The 25,776-nt window shown below is 37.0% G+C and overlaps 1 protein-coding gene across 2 annotated transcripts in view; it reads left to right on the forward strand.

Moving 5' to 3' along the window:
* asxl3.S (ASXL transcriptional regulator 3 S homeolog) overlaps positions 1 to 25,776 on the forward strand; it is a 68,167-nt gene that overhangs the window by 14,297 nt on the left and 28,094 nt on the right. Inside the window, exons 3-6 of one of the 2 annotated variants that reach the window (XM_018223690.2) lie at positions 1,288 to 1,290; positions 13,252 to 13,360; positions 14,905 to 15,013; positions 22,287 to 22,408. In XM_018223690.2, the coding sequence (XP_018079179.1) occupies positions 1,288 to 1,290; positions 13,252 to 13,360; positions 14,905 to 15,013; positions 22,287 to 22,408 (343 nt within the window). The remainder of the gene's footprint in view (positions 1 to 1,287; positions 1,291 to 13,251; positions 13,361 to 14,904; positions 15,014 to 22,286; positions 22,409 to 25,776) is intronic. The other variant, XM_018223691.2, reaches the window with a different exon arrangement.

Here is a 25,776-nt window from a genome sequence, read left to right on the forward strand (position 1 = left end):
GTGTCCCGCCGGCCCAGTCCGACCCTGCATACACTACACCTAAACACATACCCACATACAACAATCCTATGACAGAGCACATATCCCATAAAAACTAAACCCCCTCTACAGACCAAAATAAATGCCCTCAGACCTGTTAGCTTTTACTATGAATGTATAAGTGCAGCAAGGATTAAATATAATCAAACATTGAATTAATGTTAATTTGTTTTGTAGGTTTTCTATGGGTAGAGGACTAGATCCTTTGTACTGTAGCGCCACCTATGTTAGCTTTAAAATATTGCATGTTACAAGTATGTTTGAATTTGATGTTTTTATCTTCTATATAAAATTAATATAGCCTTTATAGACTTTCAGAATAATCCAAATCTCGTGTGTGTAAGTGTGCAATCTTTTATCTGTGCATACTAATACCACTGATAGTGGCTCTGACATTCTGACCATATGTACCACCTTATTACCTTATGCTTAAATTCTAATGGAGTACATGTATGTTGTCAATAAGAAAAACACATTTATATACTGGGATAGAGATGGCCAGTCAAAAACAGGGCCATGGTTACTGGGAAACAGCCCCCAGTTCACAACGCACATTAATCAAAATTACAAAAAAGGAAAAAGTGTCCTGTAACTCGTACAGGTATGGGATCCGTTATCCAGAAAGCCATTATCCAGAAAGCTCTAGATTACGGAATGGCCATTTCCCATAGATTCCATTTTATCCAATTAATCCAAATTTTTGAAAATGATTTCCTTTTTGCCTGTAATAATAAAACAGTACCTTGGAAGAAAAACCAACCTATTGGGTTTATTTAATGTTTACATGATTTTCTAATAGATTTAAGGTATTAAGATCCAAATTACGCAAAGATCTGTTGTCTGGAAAACCCCAGGTCCCAAGAATTCTGGATAACAGCTCCCATACCTGTACTTCCATAAAATTCTACTTTATTCAAAGGTCATATTAAATGAATAACGAACCTACAGACCCCGAGGTATTCCAATTCAGCATCTTTCCTGAGTATAAAGTAGAATTTTATGGATGTAGGAGTTGCGGGACACTTTTTTTCCTTTTTTGTACTTTACATATATGTTGTGCCATAGTTCCCCTATGCCTGGATACCTGACTAGTTGATGTGCTGAGGGAGTTCCTTATTTTACTGTACATTGTGGTTCTTTGGTATCTTGTTCTTTAATATGTAACCATTTCATATGAACTAATGGTGCACTCTCTTCTTTTTCTTTTTCCCATACTTGGCTTGAATTGCGGATGATTTCCCTTTCCAGAAAGTAAGTTTCTTTCATTGCTGTAATTATCTACGATAATGATAATTTGTTAATTGATTTTTTCATTGCAAATTGCATTATCAATATTTGTACTGTGAAAAAATGTAATAGACGTGATAAAATTCACCATTGCAAGTGAAACGTCAAATTTTTTTAAGGGAACAATTTCTGCTTTCGTGTTTATTAATTAGAATGAACACCGTCCACACCCTGGAGCAGTGTTGTGTACAGATATATTTAACCTTGCCATTTCAGATTAACTCTGCTACTGTACTGTTCTGCTAATGGTTTGCTCCTGCTGTTTATTTAATCAAGCAAATATTAAAATTTCATGTTACATATGAGTGTTATCCGTTTGGTTTAGAAAACAAAATGTACTGCATACATTCTGTTATCCAGGACCTGGGGTTTTCCGGATAACGGATCTTTGCGTAATCTGGATCTTCATACATTAAGTCTACTAGAAAATCATGTAAACATTAAATAAACCCAAAAATCTGTTTTTTGCTTCCAGTAAAGATTAATTATATCTTAGTTTGGATCAAGTACCGGGTACTGATTTATTATTAAAGAGAAAAAGGAAATCATTTTAAGAAATTTGGATTACTTCATAATAATGGTGTTAAGTGAGGCCATTCTGGATAACAGGTTTCCAGATAACGGATCCCATACCTGTAGTTTATTATCTCTCTCTCTCGCGCTCTCTCTCTCTTTCTCTCTCTCTCTCTTTCTCTCTCTCTCTCTCTCTCTCTCTCTCTCTCTCTCTCTCTCTCTCTCTCATCCCTTTTTTTTTGTGCCTAGTTTTCACATACCTGTATACTGTATGTTTATAATGGCTCATGAAAGGCAAACTTGCATAATTGTAGCTAATTAAAAATGATTTCCAGTGATCAAAAACACAAAGCTAGTTTTATATTATTGTCACTAATTAGGCAATAAGTGCTGTGGTGTATCTGAAGGCATTCAAGAGTTCTGAAGTTCTTATTGCTCATTTACCGCTTTTCTAAAAATACATTTTCATTTGACTATTTAAGCAAACTAATATTGCTTTGGAGAAGCTCTGTGGCACTTGTTGTGTAACTGCTATTCTTAGCCATCTGTTTTGTTTTTTCCTCTTTGATGTACTCAAAGTTATTCCTTTGCTCTAACAAATTTGGCTTTGTGCGAATTTAATACAGCTTTTGCGAACACGGAAACTGTTTAGCGACCACTTCCGACAGTGGAAGGCCGTTTGCGAATTTTACAGTTTGCGCCAATGCGCAGTCAATGTACTTCTTACTGAAAAAGTCGTTATGTTTGCTCCTAAAGATTACGACACCTTCAAGCACTTCTTAAGACTGCGCAATTACAATTCGCAATGCAATAACAGTTTAAGGAACAATCAGTGCTTGAATTGGGGCGGGATGGGGCGGGATGCCATGCCGCCACTTCTTTTTTTTACTAAATTGCATCCCTCCAGGCGGGATGCAAAGATTTTGCATACCGGCACTATGTCAGACCATGTCCCCGGAAGATAAGGCAGGCTGCACACCTCAAACGTGTTGGATGTTAGGGCTGCAGCGGAGCGTGTTGGCAGAGCAGGAGCTAATAAGGGGCGCCCTCGCAGCCAATCCACATCGGACATTACGTAGGTGCGTGCTGCTCTATGGCTGTGTGATGGCACGCCCCCTGTGGCTGGGCTGGCTCCTGCCTGGACTCACGGTCTGTGTGCGTCTGTGCGCGCGTCACTATCACGTGACTCGGCTCGCCTCTTCGCTCCTGCTGGGAGAGAAAGTCTCTGCCTTGCGCTGCTGTGCGCTTCTCCCGCGTGACGCGTCTATCCTGTATATTGGGACGATGCAACTTAACAAAAGTATGTGAATAAACTGCACAATAGTAAACTGAGAAGTAACTGGGGAGAAGTGGTGTCGATCTAAAGGGCAAGCAGAGTAGGACTTTACAAAGGGTGCATTAGAAAAGGTGACATCATTAAAGAGTATATAACCAGCAACTGATTATGTTTATAAAAATCCCAAAAATGCATTGCTCCCCATACATTTCGGGTTTCAAAATCCTCTGCACTTGTGCAGTATAGAAATTGGCTAATCATATCTGTACAGCACAATGCAGATGTATTTGCCCTGGGTGGTGGAGAGGATGCCGGGGGACTGGAAGAGTAGGGCAGCATGACACTGAAAAGAACTTTACCCCCTGGATTGGTACATTTTTGGAGATGGATGGGCCTGGAGTCTAATGTAAGCAACTAGAATTGCATTACTGATTCTACATTTCCTGGTCCTGAATATAACTTCAGGGAGTTAAGTGTCAATCAGGATTGCCAGGTTGGCTGGTTTATAGCCAAATTGGGCTACTTTCTGTGCCAGCAGCAAAATATTTTCTATACAAAGTTATATTTCACCTACATTAATAATGAATTCAAGTTGTTTAACTTGAACACTGAGCTGCATTCATTTCCTTGTCAGCGGAGTATAAAGAGCGTTTGATGAAGAATATCAATTTCAGTAAAGGTAAAGCACTTTTTCTTGTCTAAAGAAATCTCTCCCAGCTTCCAGGGAAAATGTAAAAGTGTCCTCTTTAATGTAGAAAAGTTATTGGAAATCTCATTGATTTCATGCCCTTATTGTTTTACTTTATTTTTTTTAAGCCTTTTCAGCGTACTAATTGGGCTATTTTTGGGCTACTTTTAAAATAGCTTTTGGCTACTTTTTGGCTACTTTTTTGATTGTCTTTGGCTGGTTTTGAAATGCAAACCTGGCGAGCAGGCAGCTCCGAGTGCCATGCTGTCCAGGAAAGGTTCTTGTACAGCAGCCCGCTTTCTGCTGAGTCCCAGTCCTGGTGCCCCAAGTAGTTCCGAGGCTTCTGATTAACAAACCGCGTTACTACGGCTCTGCTGTTGTCCCAGTGCTGCCTGGTGTGATCCAAACATGGAAGAATTGCATCGGGAAACACTGAAGCCACGAGGGGTTCCCACTACCCTGAATATCCCAGCCCCAGGAACGGCCCTCCTAGCCCTGGACTCGCCTGCTCCGGCTCCCGTTCACCTCGCAGCCCAGGACTCCAGGAATCTTCAGGTCGAACAGGGAGCAAATGGGTCCGGTTGAATGTTGGCGGCACGTACTTCCTGAGCACCAAGCAGATCCTTTGTGGGGATCCCAAATCCTTCTTATACCGCCTGTGCCAGGAGGACCTAGACCTGGCTTCGGACAAGGTAACGCCACCCCCTTTTACGCCAAATATCTGCAGTATATATATGTGTGTCGGGTGCAGTCCTGCTTGTGTCATTAAGCATTGGCCCCATTAGCTCTATTACCATTAGCTTTACTAGAACTTTGATACTGGGGATTAATTATCAACGCTGGACAAATTTGCCCATGGGCAGTTACCTATAACAACAACCAATCAGCGATTAACTTTTTAAAGTCAGCTGCAAGTACAATAATGACGGCAGCAGTCTGATTGGTTGCCATGGGTTACTGCCCATGGGCAAATTTGCCCAGTGTTGATAAATGACCTCTGTCCCACCCTGCTATGGGTTCCGGGTATTTATACATGAAATTGCCACTATGCCATCCTGGTTTAGTTGGGGGTGTGGCCTCTAGAAAAAATTTTGCGGCGCGCTACGCGCGCCACCAGCTTCCCCCTTTCCCACCTATTGCCAGTGGGCAGGGCTACATCTGCCACACCCCCATACCTTCACCTTTTTCTTCCCAATTCAAGCACTGGGAACAATATTACATTGCGAGATGTGGATTTTTATTCTTATTGGTGCGAATTGTTTTGTTCTTTGTGACTTTAATTATATTCCCTCGATAGTGTTTTTTTAGCAGCACACTCTTGTGTCGTTCCCTAATTTAGTATCCATTTAGTGGTATTCTGCTCTAACAGCTGCCAGTGTTTAACATGGCAACAGGACATTAAACAACAGCAAAGATAGGAACAAACAACATGATACTGTTAAGGTGGCTTCTATGTAGATATATCTTTACTGTGCTACCAGGTCTTGCTGGACTTTCTTACATTACCTTTTCAAATAAACTGAAAAATTAAACCATTTTTTGTGTTGTTGTAGATATTTTTCAAGAACCCCGATATATATGTGCGTTGTTATGCTTATTGTAAGAAACCAATTTTGTGCAAAACAATGTGTGTGTGTGTGTACAGACAAACATCAAAAATGTATTTGAATATAACCAGCACCCAGGCATTTCCTTTGGTGATTGGTGCACCAGCTCTGGACTCTATCTATATATATATCTATATATATATATATATATATATATATATATATATATATATATATATATATATATATATATATATATATATATATTATATTATAGTGGTTGTAAGTCTAAAGCAGCTTTAATCTTGAAAAAATTTTGCCACTCCGATTTTTCTAGTTTTAGACAAGACACTGATTATATTTAAATTACACTGGCTGTCATCTTTTTATGGCAAATGTATGAACAATAGCCCAGTCTGGAACATATAAGGAAATTATTAGTAATATTGAGGGAATAATATTGAACAAGAGGAAAGTAGTGGCCACTTGAAATGGTGTTTGGTGGTCTGCTGGGTGCAGCTGAATATACAGTGAAACCTCAATTTTACATCCACTGATTTTAAGTTTTTCCTCATTTTACATTGTTGTTTTGTGGTCTCACCTATATGTTATGCATGATACATTTCCCTGATTTTACATTATACTGAATTTTACACAATTTTACACAATACTGCATTTATTTTTGTCCACTCTGTCTTTTCCCAATTGTCATGTGATTGTTTTTTATTCTGCTCACTTTGTATGCTCATTTCATAATATTTACCTTTCTGTCTTTTTTTGTTCTACTTATTTGCCCTTCTCTCTTTCCTGCCTTCTCTAACATTTTATCTGTCTTCTAGTTCCCTTCATTTCCCCTCTTTCTCACATAAAAGGCAAAATGGTTGGGTTAAGGTCGCCCAAAGTTGGTCATTCTTACAATGGTGATGGCAGTAACACCAGTACACTGTATTCATGCAACAGTAAAGGAACAGTAACATCAAAAAATGAAAGTGTTTAAAAGTAATTAAAATATAATCCCCCATATGTAATTTAAGGTACTAAGTTTGCCCAGGAGCAGCAACCTATAGCAACCAATAAGATGTTTGTTTTTAAACAGGTGACCAGGAAATGCTACCTGCTGATTGGTTGCTATATGATGCTGCTTCTGGGCAAACATAGTGCCTTTTATTACATTACCCCCAATATGTTGTCTCTCTGCCCTGGTAAAACTGGTGTGCTTGCTTTTAAAAAGACTATTAAAGTTTAAACAAGCTGCTGTGAAGCCATGGGGGCAGCCATTCAAGGCACAGGTTACATACAGATACCAGATTTACTCTGTACAGTACCATTGTATTCTATTACAGAGCTTATCTGTTAAGTAACCTGTGCTTCTTCTCCTTTTTCATCTTGAATGGCTGCCCCCATGGCTAGACAGCAGCTTGTTTATATAAACTTTTCTGTTGGGTATTCCAGAATAAATTTGTTCTCCTGACTAGTGCTTAGAAACCCCATCTCCCACAAATCGGTAAGGTCCAGTTGTAAGCAAAGAGAATGTCTGTGCCTCATAATTTTTGATCCCCAAAAGATTGAAAAATGATATAAAATAATATAAAATAATATTACGCAATATGCCAACCCCTCCAAAAAAATAAAATAATAAATTAAGGCAAATTATTACTCTTATTATGCCATCCAGTGAAAATACTTTCCACAACTTTATGGATTCTACACTTGAAGGTTTCTCTTTGAACTATGGCAAGATCAAAGCTGGCTGACAAAAGGCTTAATACATTTTTATTTTCACATGATTCATAAAAATGAGACTTGATAATATACCATATGGTTATACAGGTATGAGATCCGGTATTTGGAATTCCGTTATCCAGAAACCTCTGAATTATGGGAAGTCCATCTCCCATATTTAATTTTTTTTTTACTTGATCCCAACCAAGATAATCCTAAATTAATCCATATTGGAGCAATTCTAGTGTATAAATAATTTTTTTAGTAGACTTGGGGGCAGATTTAATAAGGTTCGAATGGTAAATTCAAAATTTCGAGAAAAAAATTTTTATTTTGGTCAAAACTCAAAAATTAAAATTTTGAATCACCAACTCAATTTTGAATGTGAGATTTATCACACCCAGACCCTAGAAACCATTCTAATTTGAATATTCACCACCTAAAACCTGCCAAGTTCATTTACATGTCAATGGCAGATGTCCGTTGCACCATTTGAAGGTGTCAATTGCCTTTCTCACATTCAAGGTTTTTTTTGGAGGAAAACTTTTCGGGTTGTTCGTATTCGATCGAATATTAGACATTAAAGTTTTTTTTCATAAATAAGCTCCCATTCGAGTTGTGAGTACATTTAAATTTATTAGAGTTAAAAAAAAAAAAATTCACATAACTAAGAAAATTCGACCTATGATAAATCTGCCCCTTAAAGGAAAATTTTACCCCTAAAATGAATACTTGAGCAGAAGATAGTTTATATTTTATTAAATTAAGTGGCATATTAAAGAATCTTATCAAACTGGTCTATATATTTAAGTAAATATTTCCCTTTTACATCTCTTGCCTTGATCCACCATTTTGTGATGGTCTGTGTGCTGCCTCAGTAATCACCTGACCAGAAATACTGCAGCTCTATCTGTAACAGGAAGAAGTAGGGAAGCAAAAGACAGAAATCTGTCTGTTAATTGGCTCATGTGACCTAACATGTATGGTTTGTTTGTATGCACTGTGAATCCTACGATACCAGGGGGCGCGCCTTGTTTTTCTATTTATGATTACCCAATGGCACATACTACTAAAATAGTATATTATTATGAAATTGGTTTATTTACATGAAGCAGAGTTTTACATGTGAGCTGTTTTATGCAATATCTTTTTATAGAGACCTCCATTCTTTGGGGGGTATAGTTTTCCTTTAAAGTATTGAGATCAAGATTACAGAAAGATCCTTTATCTGGAAAGCCCCAGGTCCCAAGTATTCTGGATTACAGGTCCCATACCTATAGAATATAGGATATTTATATATAAAAAGGATCTTGCACCTCATTAGCTCATTTTTGTATTTAGGTAGAACATAGATTTTTTTATTTGTAAATGCCTTAGCGTCATGTTTAAAGTTTGCCAGGATCACATCTGCCTCCCGTCCCAGGACACTGGATGCACATATTGTATAAAATATTTTTATTTTATGCATGTGTCATCAAGGATTACAATTCTGTTTATGCTTACATGGTGAATTTAAACTATTGAGCTGGGAGTGCTAAGGTTTATAATTCAGAAAGACTGCCAGAGCTTCTATAAACTGTTTAATCTATCACTAGTAGATTGTATCTTGGCAGGTAGACAGTCATGGGTGGATATTGCATAACAAACAATAGCTATTAATAGTACTTCTGCTGTTATTTATAAGATAGTAAATGTGTAATATGTAGCATTAAAATACATAGTGGCAATTATCATGTGCATTATTATGTGCATAAAATTAGACCATAACTAAATAATGGACAAATTGTGCACTATATCAGTATTTTGCAATCCTTTTTATTGCCTAGCGTTGTCTAGTTCTTCAGTTCTGCAAGTATCTGAGCCAAAAGTTCACAGCAATGTATCTCGGGAATTTTTTTTTTTTTTTATTAAAAGAGCAGCATATATACAGTATTTCAAATGACAGAATGTGTTTTAATGTATTTTTTTCCTCTCCTTGATTTTCCACAATACTTTTTTTTTTTAATTTTTTTTATCTTTTATTAGTGAATAGAATAACTGTGTGTGATGACATGTTCCCTTTGGCTAACTTTGCATTCAGAACTATAGGTTTAATAGCCCAGACATAACTCAAAATCTAGAGTTAAAGAAACAAACTTGTTGACACATAGGGAGTCATTTCCTAACAATCGAATTTCGATTTTTTTTCCCCCACGAATCTCTAAAAATTTGCGGTTTTTCTAAAAAAAACAAAAAAAATGTTTTTAAAAAATTTCTCTGAAACTTCGTAATTTATTAATCGAAAAACCACGAAAACCTATAAGGCAAAACATTGCCAAGTAAAAGTTGTCGAGGCTCTATAGAAGTCAATTGATGCTGCTCTGATCTTATTGGACCACTTTAGATCAATTCAGATCTTTAGAGGTTTTCAGATTTTTTTAACTAGGAATTATACGAAAGTATTCATATTTTTTCATTCAGGGCTTTTTTTTGTTTATACTTTCTTAATTCTGATTTTTTTAATAAATCTCGCGACATTCGTAGAGTTTGGGAGTTTAGTTGTGGTCTCAATAACCTCTTAGACCACTAAAATCCGATCTTTAATAAATAACTCATAGTTTTATCCTTGTTAAATCTTTTCATTTCAGAAAATAAGGGGTCATTTGATTAGACCCTGTACCATGCCTCCCAATATTCTGGAAATAGAAAGAGGAACAAAAAGATTTGCCGCACTGATTTTTTGACCACGCCCATTTTGTGACCACACCTCCTAATTACCATATTCCTTTTACAAAACAAGGCAGGTTATGAAATTTTTAACACATTTCTGTTCTTTTTTTGTGTTATTACAGTTTTGGTAATAAAGGTGAATTGCCCTTTAAGCTGCAAGTTACAGTTTCCACAAGAGACCTGCTTATCTTAAATAGTTACAATTGTTTCTTTACTTATCTTAAATTGTTACAAAAGTATCTAAGTGCACCTGCCACGTATTCTGGGCTCTCTGCCAAAATCCAATTAAAGGGGAACTCCATAAAAACATAACTTAAGCTTTATAAAAAGTAAACATAATTTGAAGCAAATTTGCAATATACATATATATAATTTAAAAATATGCAGAATTTTCATGATTTTTAATGGTTTCTGACTTTTTCTCTAAGCCTAGCCCCTGCTGTTCTGGTGATCTTTCTGACTGCTGAGCGGCTGACTACTTTGTATCAGCAGCCAGCTGTCCTTAGACTGCATCCTCCAAACCCCACAATTCCCTGCATGTGATTTCAACAAGGAACTGAACGTCATAGTGCAATGCATTGTGGGTTATGTAGTTCCTGTATGCTGTCTGTAAGGGGTGGAGAAGTTGTTACAATTTGTAACATCAGTGTTTAGTCCCTCCTTCCATGCCAGGATTTTAAACGATGCAGAAAGAGAAGAACAGATGGATTTCAGCATAGAATTGGCTTTTATTTATATTAGGGATGCACCGAATCCACTATTTTGGATTCGGCCGAACCCCCGAATCCTTCACGAAAGATTCGGCCGAATACCTAACTGAATCCGAATTTGCATATGCAAATTATAGGTGGGAAGGGGAAAGCATTTTTTATTTCCTTTTGTGACAAAAAGTCGCACGATTTCCCTCCCTGCTCCTAATTTGCATATCTGGTTCGCCGGGCAGAAGGATTTGGCCAAATCCTGCTGAAAGGGCTGAATCACGAACGGAATCCTGGATTGGATGCATCCCTAATTTATACTTTTTGAAGTAACTGTAAAGGGTATATTAGGGGTTTCTGTGTTATGTGGGCCTCTTTATCATATTTTGGTTTCGAAGCCGGAGTTCCCCTTTAAGATTTAGAAATTTTTTACTTTTTTCTTGCTGTTCAGTGCAGGAGATCAAAGAGAAAGTCGGGACATTTCAGTAACAATCCTGGACTGTGGGTTGAGCTGACAAAATCTGGACTGTCCCATGAAAAATATGACAGTTGGGAGTTGTGCCTGTACAGTAGTGATGTGAGGGTCGAGAATTTCTCTACCCACACCTGACCCTTAACCGCACCCGGCCCAGGCCCGCTCCTGCCCCACGGTGATGTCACAAAAGGGGAGGAGGCAGGCAGAAGTCTATAAATTCTGGTCCCGGAAGCCGGCAGTACTAGGTCGAGGTGACCCGAAGATTTTGTGCAGGAGACGGCCCGATCCGGCAGGTTTCTGGTTGGCCCACACATCACTACTGTACGGTAGTGCAAAAGCCCTAAGGAGCACATTAGTCTGACTACACCCTGTACCTTGTGCTGCATAAAAAACCAGGCACAGGTGGGAGACAGATAAAAACTCCAAAACTCCTAAAATTGTGCTGCATTCAAACTGTTCCTCATGGACATGTGTTTGAATCCATTGGCATATTCTGCATCAGCGCAAAGAAAAGGCCTGTCGGCTTACGTCTTTATTTTTCCAAATTTAAAATCCAATTGTTCATAAACACCTATTACAGAATGAACATTAGGGCAAGTAAATTGGTAATGGCCGATCATTTCTTTCTGTGAAAAACTAGCATATTTATTTGAAACATATTGTTATGTTTACAATCATTGGCAAGATCTACTCTTAATTACAAATTATTCTAGGAAACCATAAGCAAATTGATTTCAGTAACATTACGTACAGAAAAGAGCTGAATTAAGTAGAAGAGTAAATCGTTTTATGTAACCAAGAGTCAAGTTATTTTCCTCCCAGATGTTTTATTGCATTGCAACGGGACTAGTATAAGTATTTATTTTTTGTACTTAATAGTGAGGAGGCATCTCTACCTTGCAAACAATATCAATCAGCCCAGATTGTTACAATCTCTGCGCTGCTCAATTTCCAATAAATCTACAATTTGTGTTGGTAATTCTTTACATCATTTCCTCATTAGGCATGTCACATACAAAGAATTACTGAGAGTAATGGCAGTTTACATTTCACTGCAACTGCAGTTTCTTAGTATTTCCATATAGAGAGGATATTGCTTTTCTTTAACCTCTTGTTACCTTGGATATAAATGATTCTGCTGTTTTTTTTTTTCTCATGTGGTTTTTGCCTCCAACTTTAAACTTTCTGCTTGTGACAGTAACTTAAAGTGGACCCGTCACCCAAACAAAATTATTCCAAATCCTATTTTATCATGTTAGTCAAGCAAAATGAACTTTAATTACACTGTGTAAATTATTTGAATATTGTTTCCATCAGTCTGGGAATTCAAAATTATAGCAACCAGGAAGGAGCCATTTTGTGGACACTGTTATTAAGGCAATCCTTACATAATCTCAGAATCTTGTTTGTGCACCAGGGGACAGGGACCCAATGCCCATCACCATGCACTGGTTACACAATTAAATCGTTAAGAGAGCTGGGGGAATGTGGGGAGAGCGGTGACATCTAGGAAGTGCTGAATGGAAAGTGAAAGTAATTGCTTGCCCCGCCTCTATGCCTAGGCATAGAGGTGGGGTAGGCAATATTTGATTGACAGCTGATATTTTTAAATGAGTTTACAACAGCTATGAATGCTTTATTAAAAAAAAGAAATTGGATTTCAGGTTTAATTTAAAAAGGACTTTTATTATACAGATTTTCATGTCTGCGTGACGGGTCCACTTTAATTCTACCCCTCAAAGAGAATTCCTCCTCCCCCAAGCTTGAAAAATAACCACTTGTAACTTAAATCTCTTCTTCCGGGGCCTTTTCTTGCTATTCTTTTGTGCCTTTTATCCCACTGGATACAGCTGCCCTTGAACTTCGCTTTTTCCTTCTGATCATTCATGTGCATCAGTCACATTGTCTGCTGCATTTTATAACCGCAGCTTTTCTGTGTTGTTTATTGACTGCTTTTACTTAAATATTTGGATTCAGATTTTTTTTCCCGAAGATTTCTGGGCGTTTTTTTTTTGTGTTTGGTTTTGTTTTTGTATGAGAAAGCATAATTCTAATGCACAGCCTTTTCCCCTGAAGCCTATGGAGCAGATGCATTTGATTAGATTTGCCAAAGCTTCTCTTTATTGTAATGTAGATGCTTTCAGACTCCGAAGAATTTGTGTAAAGAAAAGTATAAACAAAAAAAAAAAAAAAGGGAAAAAAGTGCAAGAAGGCTACGGCATTATAAGCCGTACTTGAGCTCTCACATGTTTTACAGTCATTTCATGTACTTTTTTTGTAATTATCTTGCATTGTAGTGGTACCTCTCCGTTGGCGTGTCTCAATGCAATGCTTCATACTAACACTCGTGTGGGAGATGGAACCTTCTTCAAAATCCCTGGGAAGGCAGGACTTTATGCTCTTAAAGTAAGTTGCATTTTTATTAGTCAAGTGATGATAGTGCCATGTATACTTTATGTATTTTTATGAGGGAAAAGGAAAATTATCTGAAAGAGAGAGATTACCATCTGATTTGTACAAATGACAGCACACTTTATATTGGGCGGATATATTTGGACAGATTTGTTATTTTTCAAATTTGATTTCTGAATATTTTGATAGAAAAATACTATCCAGGCTTTAGTAAAACGTCTAGTACTTTATTATGGATGATGTTCAAAATGATTGATTATTTTTCTTTCTGTACGTCCTTGCTCACTTACGATGCATCTAACATTAATTATGCACTGTATTTTTGGCTGCACAGTGCAGTTTATTTATACCAGCAAACCAACTGTTATATGCAACAAGTAATAACATTTGAGCATACATTATAATTACAAATCAAATGTAAATAAAATGCAGCATCCCATACACACTCCGTTTGTCTTGAGTGCCCTGGGTCTAGGAGTCTCCGATATCTAAAGCTGCATAGGAGTGTGAATGACGAAAATAATACTGGTTACATTTGTATGTATGGGACCTGGGGCTTTCTGGATAAGGAATTTTTTTACATAATTTGAATCACCTTGCTTTAAGTCTGCTAAAGGACATCATTCAAACATTACTTTAATTGAACATTACAGTATTGCAGTTTTGCCACTAATATGGATTAAGGCAATTTAATTGCAATCAAATACTGTATTGTAACTGTAATTTAAAGCTTTTTGGATAAAGAATTCTATTTCAGTAATACATCATACATCACTCCAGAGGCTCTCCTGCTGAACCACTCCCACTACCCACATTTCACAATTCTTCCCCATTTATGTTTAATAAAAGGCAGACTAGCACAGTGGGGATGGCGGTTGTTTTATCACTCTACTTGATATCCGTTCCCCAACTCTCACCTACCAGGAGAATCTGCAGTTGAAGTCAGGACCATATCTGTTTCATGATCTTGGCCACCAGATAAGATAGAGACAGAATATCATGGTTCCCAACATGGCCACTGGTTACCGTGGTGCTCTACTTTACCTTTTATTATGGCCAGTATTAAAGGAACAGTAACACCAAAAAATGTAAGTGTTTTAAAGTAATGAAAATATAATGTAGTGTTGCCCTGCACTTGTAAAACTGATCTGTTTGCTTCAGAAACACTACCATACTTCATATAAACAAGCTTCTGTGTAGCAATGGCAGAAATTGAAAAAAGCTATATGGCACAGGTCCAATAGTAGATAACAGATAACACCATTATGTTCTACAGAGCTTTGCTGTGTAACCTGAACCTTTTCTCTTTTGGATGGCTGCCTTCATTGCTACACAGCAGCTTGTTTAAATAAACAATAATAATGTTTCTGAAGCAAACACAGCAGTTTTATGAGTGCAGAGAAACACTGCATTATATTTTTATTACTTTAAAACACTTTAATGCAATTTGACCCAATTGTATATAGGCAATTGTACAAGTAATGATTCTATTTACTGCTTGACACAAATTTTGCTAACATTTTTGCATTTTCTGTCAGAAAGAAGAATCTGCATGCCCCACAGATGGAACACTGGAAATAGGGTGTGAGTCTGAGTTAGATGGTACAGAAATGGCAGAGGCTAGCAGCAATGGAGAAGAAAATGAAGGTAGGTTTTTAAGCATTTGTATTACACTTATTCTGGAAAACACCATACCATGTGGACATAGCTCTAAAAACTATGGGATGACATGTGCTTCAGAAATATTTGCCTTTTTTCAGTGGGTTAAAAGAATTGAAGTTTTTTGGTGTGATGGTAATACAGCTCAATGTAACTTTTATTATCTTCTGTCAGGAGAAAAAATGTGGATAGCTCAACAGAGCTTTTGTTAACTTGTTTATGATTAAAATGTCTCTATACATGACTCTATATACTTTGTGAAGAATTTTACAGAAAATATGCATACTGGTATAAATGTATTAGTCAGTCGCTCTGTGGAGCTGAGGACACATGGGGTGTTTTCACTGATACACCCATAAGGTGGGAAAAAAGAGAGGGTCCACCTGTCAACAATACCAAGAGTAACTTACTGAAAACAAGTTGCCTGAATCACATATACCGTAGTAGAGACCTTTGGTGGGTCTTGTTTCTTCATGGAGTATAATATATATATAATAGTACCTCAGTATATACAATATTGTAATATGAGGTTTGATTGATCAAGTTATGACATTTGTTATGACATACTTTTGCTCACAAATGCTCAAGCTAGTTATGCATTATAGTTTTTCTCTTAACAAGGAACACTTTTCTTTCAAAACATCAGCAAGAAATGATATGCTGTACATGATTTACTGTATACAATACTCACTAATTCTAATTTGCAGCACTTCTCTGTTTGGTATACCTCTCCAGAGATTATAAATGCAGCTGCTAGGATTATACATTTCAGCCATTTGTTCTTTTTCTGCCATGTCACGTTTCCAACCCTACACTGGCTTCATCTGTCCTTCAGGATAATTGTAAATGACTGATCTTAATGTTCAAACCTTTTCATAATTCTGCCTCATTGTATTTTTCAAGTTTTAACCAAACTCCTCATTGCACTGATACTTACAGGTGCAGCACTCCAACATGGCTGAACTAACCAAAGCACAGACTGTCAGTGATGCTGATCTGCAGTGACATTCTGTAGCCTGGAGTATTATTTTTTAAAAACCATGCCTTGTCTTTAGAGAATATATTTTAGTATCACTTTAAAATGTATGCGCGTGAAGTACTGACCACAGTAGTGTGTTTAGAGCTCTAATTCTATAAAAGCCAGTGACAATACCATACAAGTCAGTGCAAAAAGTGGATGGGAGTGCATCAGCTTCTCGATGTCTGGAGAAAACACAGAGGGGCAAATTCACTAAGATGCGAAGTTGCGCCAGGCGCAACTTCGGCGCACTTCGCCAGGGCTCCGCAAATTCACTAAAATCCGAAGTTGCGCACAGGGGTAGAGTAAGGTTGCGAAGTTGCGCTAGCGTTGATTCGCTATATAAAGCGAAGTTGCGCTAGCGAAGGCTAATTTGCATACGGCGCGAAATTCAAATTTCAATGGAGGAACACGTATCTGCACTACAAATGCCTAGAAAACCTTCAAATCAGCAAATAAAAATTTTATTTTGCCCTACACATGTGCCCACTGTCTAGGTAAGTTGCCATGAGTCAGGAAATGTAGGGGGGAGGAAGGGGAGCCCCAAAAAATTTTCGATCTTTTTCAGCCTATCACCCATCATGTAGAAAACATGCCAGCGTTTTTTGGGACTTAGAAAAAAAATTGACTTTTTTTGAAACAATCCCTATCTACTCTATTGTGCTTCGCCAGGTCTGAGGTGGCGAAGGAAGTCTAGCGTAAAAGGTAGCGTTCAGTACACTGCGCAAGTTAGTGAATTTGTGTAGTTTGTCGCTAGCGAAGATTCGCCTGGCGTAAGGTTGCGAAGTAACACTAGCAAAATTACGCCAGCGTTCGTTAGTGAATTTGCGCAGTAGCGAAAATGCCAAACGCTAGCGAATTAACGATAGCGTTCGGCGCTTCGCGCCTTAGTGAATTTGCCCCCAGAGAGAGAAGCCAAGGCACAATATTGTGTCTTCTTAGCCAAATCTTAAGGGCAGATTTATCAAAGGTCGAATTTATGTGAATTTTTTTTTCACTCTAATAAATTTTAATATAGTCGCAACTCGATTGGGAGGTTATTTAAGGAAAAATTTGAATGTCTTATATTCGATCGAATAGTCCCGACCCAAAATTTGAATCTGATTTGAATTGAGTTTTCCCTCGGAAAAAAACTTGAATGTCAGAAAGGCAATTAACATATTCAAATAGTTCAACAGACCTCTGCCATTCACTTGTAAATGAACTTGGCAGGTTTTAGGTTGAGAATATTCGAATTAGAACTGTTTCCATGGTCTAGGTGTGATAAATCTCACATTCGAATTGGGGTATTAAAATTTGAATGTGTGAATTACGACACCAAAACGTAAAATCTAATTTACTATTCGACCCCTCATGGCACAGTCCAATCCCAGCATTCTGCTTGATTTACAAGGTAATAGGCAACAAAATCTCAAGGAGGGCAATTATATAATGTGAACAGTTAAGGCTTTAAAGGAATTGTTCAGTGTAAAAATAAAAACTGGGTAAATAGAATATTTTTGGCTAAATAACTATATTAGAAACATTTTTATATTTTCCACAGGCTATTTATCTATCTATTTACCCAGTTTTTATTTTCACACTGAACTGTTCCTTTAAGGCCCATTCAGTAAAAGGTTTCAGTAAAGAAAATTGCACCAAATTTAGTGAAAAAATAGAATAAGGCCATAGGTAAAGTACTAGTAAAATACTAAAAAAAACTCTGAACAGAGAACCAGATGAAACACAAATTATGGGACTGTAAAATAAACAAGTATGAAAGCAATTGCAATGAAGGCAATGGAGTTTGGGTAAATAAAAAACAGTTTCAGACTGGGCATCCTGTGGTCTACCAGAGAATCTACATTTAATTTGTACTCTTACAGCTATCATATATAGATAGTGCTATATATTCATGCACAGTAGAGCCAATTTTATCAAGAGCCAGTTAACCCGCATGTATGGTTTTGAAGTACTCAGAGGAAACCCACAGACACTGGGAGAATACACAAACACTCTGACTCCCAGACACTGGGAGAATACACAAACTACTTGCAAATAGTGTCCTGGCTGCAATCAAATTCAGGAACCCAGCGCTGCAATTCCTATGGTGGAAATAAGTATGGTTTAATGGTAATAGACCTTGGCTGGGACCCTTTAGCAGTACTCTGGTAGGCCAATCAGACTCTGAAATAACTAAAAGTAGTTCCTAGTTCAGTTCATATTAAATAACTGCCTGTAAAGTAATGCAAGATCAATCAGTACAAGGGATGGACAAAATAAGGGAAGCGCTATTTAATAGCTCACTGGAATGTTTGTCTTACTATAACAAACAACACCTTACATTTTATATTTTTCTACATGGAGTTAGAATCTATGGATTTATCTAAGTGTGTTGCTTCTAGTGAGAAAAGCAGAAATCTGTACTATTTCTGACCTTTAGGTTGCCCAAATGATCATGTGTAGGCCAAAAAAATGAATGCAAGTATAATGGCCATACATGTAGATTACCACATTATTTTGTCATATTTGACAAAACAACTGAAGGAGGTGGAGAGGTCTTGAATTCCTCATCTGCCGATGCACCCACAGACCAGGGGAATTATCAGATGGGATGGCCCTTTTATAAAAATCTGAATTTATCTCATTATTTTCTGAAAACTACTCTGACTAAATCAGCACAATTTTTTCCCTTTATTTATCAATACATTTTCCTGAAAATATTCTGTGCAGGGAAAAAACCTGAAAAAAAACCTAATCATACAATTTTTCATATTTTTCACCCAAAAACTCAACATTTTCGGATTATTGCACAAAACCAAGTGCAGATCAAAATATTTTCGGGACTTCATCTATTGACTTACATTACATGCAACCTCGGCAGTTCTGAGATGCTGGATTTTGAGATTCGGATGTTTTCCTTCCTCGGGTTATAATAAATCCTGAAAAATTAGTGTTTGTTTTTTTCCCACTAAAAATTTGGATTTTATAGTTAAAAAAAACACAACATTTTTGGGGTTTTGGGCATTCAGAGTTTAATAAATAACCCCCTTAATGTCTGGTTTGGATGGACTAACTGCAATCATACAAAAATAAAATGTAATCAATGTTAAATAAAGGATGCAGAAAGTCTTATTCACTGGAGGGGGATGTGGCAATATTTAAGCCATCCCCTAGTAAATGTATACACTACCTTTGGATTCCCGACAAGTGCTGAGTGGGACTGGCTCATGTGCAGTATAATAAAAAAGCAGACTTCAATCAACTGTATATGGTCAAGTCCTGAAGCCACTGGGAAATTCATCCAAAATGGCATTTTGGTGCTCTCATAGAATTTTCTCCAGACCAATGTGGTTTTCCTTGTTCTTTTATAATCCACTATTATGAAAACAGTAGCGTCTCCTTCTCCCATACTCTATATTAATATACCTTTATTATTTATGCAAGCATTGAACTTTTGTACGCTAGCCCTGACACTACAATTTGCTTCTCGTTTTGATTGGACTTGTAAAACATACAATTAAATGCAGTCCAGTTGTAACTGGAACAGTGTCTCAGAGAATCATGAATCATGGAAGCTTACTGAAAGGAGTTATGCATTAATTTTGTATAGTGAGAAGATTCAGTGGTCATGGAGCATATTCCTGCATAAAGCAAATCATGTTAGAAGGCATCAAGAGATACTTGATAATGAGAGATGATGCAGCTAACGTCACTAGATGTGAAGGGCAGCGAGGTGACGCAGCCAGCTGTCTTTTATATGTAGAAAGGACAAGCCCTTAGGCCTCTCCATTTTAAACACTGTATCCATAGACTCATGTTGGCCATCACCTTTCTGTGCAGCTCATCTTTCATCTTAGCAAAGTCAGCGTAGCCTACAAAGAATGGGTGTGCTATGCATTTATTGTTTATAAAAACACTCTGCTTGTTAGTTCTACCTCTGCAAACATAACAAAAGGACTTAAGAAATATGGATTATATAATATGATAAACCAGGTTTATTCTAACTCTCAGCACAGAACATCATTATTTTAATAATCCTGTTCAATACATTTCCAGCTGCATAAAGATATTGGCTGCAGATTGGATAATTTGATGATTGGCCTGAATCATGTTACATCTCAATCCTTGCATTTCTTCTGTCTGCAACTAAATGGCCTATCAATGATTGACTAAAGATCTGTAGAATTTGTGGCTGTTTCTCCTTGGTTTCCCTCTGAGCTATGTTTGCATACAGGTTTGATACAAGCATTTGCAACCAATTGTGGTGTGTACAATCTATTATATGCATGCATACATAACTTTGTCAACCATTAAGCAATGTTTCTTTAAAGGCTTCCAACTCCAGGGTTATGACCTCAGAATTTCTTCTTGTCCTTACAAGTCTAATCCTGTACCCCGTCTGAGGTACTACAAATGGTTAATGTCTTTAACTCTGCAGTGTTGTGCTGCAATTTCAATTTATTGCACACGTGGGTTAGTTATCAAAATTTATTTTTTAAATAAAGTTTGCCCAAACTAGAACCCACGATTTGACCTTATTTATTATTAAAAAAGCATAATTTAATCGGATCAGGGGAAAACTTGATAAAATCAAGTAAAAATCCGAATCATATGATTATTTCTGAGGTTTTTCCCGAATCGCTGCAGGTCTGAGATGGCGGATTTTTGGATTTCAATTCAATTAAATTTTTTTGGGATTTATTAAAGTTCGCTGCTGCAGAAAGTACATTTTGCAGCAGCGAACTTAAATAAATCCTGAAAAAATTTAGTAAAAAAAAAAAAAACATTTCTAGTTTTGCACCAAAAAGCCAGACCAGAATTTAATCATAAAGGGCAGGTCTGGCTGAAATATGTAGTGTTTCAGTAAATTGCAGCATAGCACTGCAGAGTCTGTATCCACCTCTGAATGTTTGTTTTCCTCTCATCCCTTGTCTGGTAGCCACTGTCACTAAAGGTATATAAAATCTTACAGTATAGGATTTGCACAATTTTACAAACTTAGTATATTTTCGCAACAGCTCTGCATCCTCTGTAGACTTCCCTGCCATCCAAAATTAATTATTTTATACAACAAATCTTCCAGTTAAGTCAAAGTACAATCAATATTTCAATCACTTTGATTAAATATCCCTTGGGGGAAAACAGACTAGCTACAAAGGGTATGTATTTGTATAAATAATTTTTTTAAGAAATAGCCATATTTATTATTAAGTTTGCTTTATACAGATATTATAGATCATTCACATTCCCCATTACCCAGAGGATCTCACACACCCTATAGTCCGTTTTATCAGGAGCCATTTTACCTTCCTTTATGTTTTTTGGTTGTGCAAGGAAAACCACACAGAACTAGGAAGAATATAAAAACTCCTTGAACTTTGTGTCCAGGCAGAAATTGAATCTTGGACCCCGATGCTGCAGTGTTGTGCCACCATGCTGCCCAAATTGAATATGTAACTATAATGTGGGAGTGACAAGTGTTCATGTTTATTAAATGACAATCATAATGAGGGGAAAAAGGGTACATTTTTTGTATGGCTGTATCAATGGGAGGGTAGGTGCAGAAAGGAGAACACCTCAACCCCTGGAGGCTGACACAACCTTCTATACATGATGGCAAGCGCTACTTAGGCTTGTAATTTAAGGGGCCTTCATTCATAACCTGGACTGAACCATCACTAGCACGGCCTACATAGACAAAGCTCATCTAGAGCCCTCTAATTTATGCCTGCTGCAGGTGCAAAACACAATTTTCACTTTGCAAAGGCTAGTTGCCAAGCATTTGGTAAAAAAAATATATATACCGGTATATCCCTACTGTCTTAAAAATGCCTCACCTGTGTAAAGACACTGACCTGTGTTCTTAGTAAGTCTTCACAAAGAAGTGTTTGTTGTTATGTGATGCTACCCCCAAGTAATCTTGCTCTGAAAGAGTCCATTTAAAGCAATACTGGCACCAGTTTTGAGAGTTTTTAAATAATGGAGCAGCGCCATCAGTGTGACTTGATATCCTGGACAGTGCTCCTTGGTTTTTTTTACTTGTTTTTATTTTTGGCTTTATTTTGCTTTTTCCAAAGGCGTAGTGTGTTGCTTAAAGAGCACTGCAAGTCTGGTGAAAGCATTATGGAAGCATGCAGATCCAGCTTGTAGGAATAATGGTATGAATAGGATTATGCATTTTCACTATACCAGCACCATATCAGAACAGATGTGTGTAATTCTTTTATTCTAACCTTGTGTACTTAATCTTTTCTCTTGCAGTTTGCCAAAAGCAAGTATCTGATGAAGCATCTTCCAACCGAGACTCGAACCTTAGTAATTCCACAGTGCAGAGCAAGCTAGTGTCTTCCTTCCAGCAGCACACCAAAAAGGCTCTAAAGCAGGTAGGGGTTATTGATTAAATCTACTTTTACCTGATCTGTGATAAGTTTCATTTGGAATGTGTTGATCAGTATTTGAATGTTTTGATCAGTATCTGACAGCTGGCTTGAGATTGGCATAACTTTTGCTTTGACATAAGGAATATTTCATCATGAAGCATGTTTATATATTATTACAGGTAGGGGAGCTGTTATCCAGAATGCTTGGGCTCTGGGGTTTTCTGGATTACATCTTTCCGTAATTTGGATCTTCATACCTTAAGAAAATTATGTAAACATTAAATAACTCCAGTAGGAGGGTTTTGCTTCCAATTAGGTATGCACCGAATCCACTATTTTAGATTCGGCCGAACCCCCGAATCCTTCATGAAAGATTCGGCCTAATACCCAACCAAATCCTAATTTGCATATGCAAATTAAGGGTGGGAAGGGGAAAAAAATGTTAGGTCCTTGTTTTGTGACAAAAGTCACGATTTCCCTTCCTACCCCTAATTTGCATATGCAAATTAGGATTCAGATTCTCACAAATCCTGCTGAAAAAGGCTGAATTTGGTGCATCCCTAATTCCAATAAGGATTCATTATCAAGTACAAGGTGGCGTTTTATTATTATTATTACAGAGAAAAAGAAAATCATTTTTAAAAACTGTGATTATTTGGATAAAATGGAGTCTATGGAGAGAGGGCCTTTCCATAATTCGGATCTTACTGTATAACTGATCCCATACCTGTAATATTTTATTATTGCAGAAAAAAAGGAAATCCGTTTTTAAAAATTGGGATTATCTAGATAAAATGGAATCTATAGGAGATGGCATTATGGATAACTGATCGTATACTGGTATTTTGAAAATGGATATAAAAGTAAATTGAATAAATAGGGGAATTTCATAAAATGAAACATTATTCTTATTTGGAAAAATGATTCAATTCCAAAACATAAAATCAAACGATTTCTATTGTGATATGTGGCTACAGGCGATTTTGTCTCTGAAGCTTTTTAAGTACAGGTATGGGATACGTTATCTGGAAAGCTGTTATCCAGAAAGCTCCGAATTACGAAATTGCCATCTTCCATAGACTCCATTTTAAACATGATTTCCCTTTTCTCTGTAATAATAAAACAGTAGTTTGTGCTTGATAGAAACTAAGATATAATTAGTCCTTTTTTGGAGGCAGAACCAGCCTATTGGGTTTATTAAATGTTTACATGATTCTCTAGTAAGACTTAAGGTTTAAAGATCGAAATTACAGAAAGATCCGTTATCCGGAAAACCCCAAGTGCCGAGCATTGTGGATAACAGGTCCCATACCGTACTGCTCAGTTGCTGGCCTTTCACACACAATGTAGCAAAAAAAGGAGAAACTCCTTTATAAAACATTTTAACTGTGCATGTTACTAACTATAACATTTTCAGTGTTTAATGGGAATTCATTGTGGATTAAAGTATATATGCCAGCCTGCAGGTGCTACAACAGATTTAACATAATAATAAATTGCCAACAAAAGATGATTTTTTTTTTTCCTCTTTTAGCTTTTATCTTATTTCAATGTGAGTTAATATCTGCAAACAAAATGTTTTGTTCAGTGTAGTGAAATGCTAGCAACATATTGTAACAGATGGATGAGCAAGGCTGCAGAACTCATTTTGCTGGAAAATTGTTTCATCCACTACCAAATAGAAGTAGTTTGTGATATATAGTGGTTGCATGTACATTTCATTTGGATGATTAAGTTACATTTCCCCGTGAGAAGAGTCGCTGGCAGCATTTGCTTGCAAGTTATAAAAGGTTATGGCATTTTAGCATAGAACATACAGTTTCTCAATGGGGTCAGATAATAGAGAGAAGATGGGGAAATTCATCCCTAGGACAGAGTGGATGTGAAGCTGAGCAGAATTAGTGGGAGTGTTTTGTGTTGGGCATAAAGAGATAAAAAAGAAAAGAAAGTAGAGATGCAGGAATTAATGTGAATCTTTGAGGGGGTATGGCAAGGTAATATTATAAACAAACTATTTGTGGATTTTTCACACCTAAAATATTTATATGGTCCATATAAAGTAAACCTATCATAACATAAAACTACCAAACAGCAAATGTGTATCAGTGCTTCATTATCCTTTAGCTGAACTAAAGCTGAAGCAATAGATGACCTTTAAGCTACTCATTTGGGTTGTCATCTGTTACAAACCTCTCTTTGAAACTGTATATTTTTATCACTGTTATACAATACAATGTTATAGTAATTGAAATCATCCTGTACATAAACGTAGACTACTTTCTCATGTACAGATGGCATTTATCACACAAGGGACTTGCACTTTATGCCTGATATAATACATCAATGTCCACCTTATATATAGGAATGGCCATAATCTTAACTGCTTGCAAATTGAATGGACATGAGAAAAAGAAAATTATTTACTAGACAAAAAGCAAGTAAATCAAAATGTTAAAAGATATGTCTTGTATTTGTGAATTTAGATAGTGGATGTGCGCAATCAAATAATGAATGCATTCGTAAAATTGCATTGGCGGTAACACATACAATAGCTTTTGTTTATTTTTACTGTTCATTAAATATAATATATATATATAGGGATTGGTTTTCGGCCTGCACATTTTAGCAGGCTGATTTCATCCCCTGTGTGGCACTAGTCTTAAAGGAATACAGTCATGGGTTTTTCAAAAACACATTAGTTAATATTGCTGCTCCAGCAGACTTCTGCACTGAAATCAGCACAAACTGATTTTGTTTTATATTTAATTTTGAAATCTGACATGGGGCTAGACTTATTGTCAGTTTCCCAGGTGTCCCTAATCATGTGACTTGTGCTCTGATAAACTTCAGTCACTCTTTACTGCTGCACTGCAAGGAGGAGTGATATCACCCCCCCCCCCCCAGCAGCCCATCAGCAGGACAAACTCTACCAGATACCGGTAAAATTACTTTCCTAACCCAACAAGTGTATTTTTTTAGTTGTAATATTGGTGTGTACTCAGCCATCTCAGGTAATTTTTGCCTGGTCATGTGCTTTCAGAAACAGCCAGTGCTGCGCTTTGGAACTGCTTTCTGGCAGGCTATTGTTTCTTATACTCAATATAAATGAAGGAGTAACATTGGGACATAGGTTTTTACTATTGAGTGCTGTTCTTATATCTACCAGGGAGCTGTTATCAGTTTATCTTCCCATTGTTTTGCTGATGTGCTGCTGGGGGGGGGGGTAATAACACTCCACCTTGCAATGCAGCAGTAGTGACTGATCAGAGCACAAGTCACATGACTGAGGACACCTGGGAAACTGACAATATGTCTACCCCATGTCAGATTTCAAAATTAAATATAAAAAATCTGTTTGCACTGATTTTAGT

The sequence above is a fragment of the Xenopus laevis genome, chromosome 6S (genome assembly GCF_017654675.1).
Source record: "Xenopus laevis strain J_2021 chromosome 6S, Xenopus_laevis_v10.1, whole genome shotgun sequence".
In the NCBI taxonomy this organism is placed as follows: Eukaryota; Metazoa; Chordata; class Amphibia; order Anura; family Pipidae; genus Xenopus; species Xenopus laevis.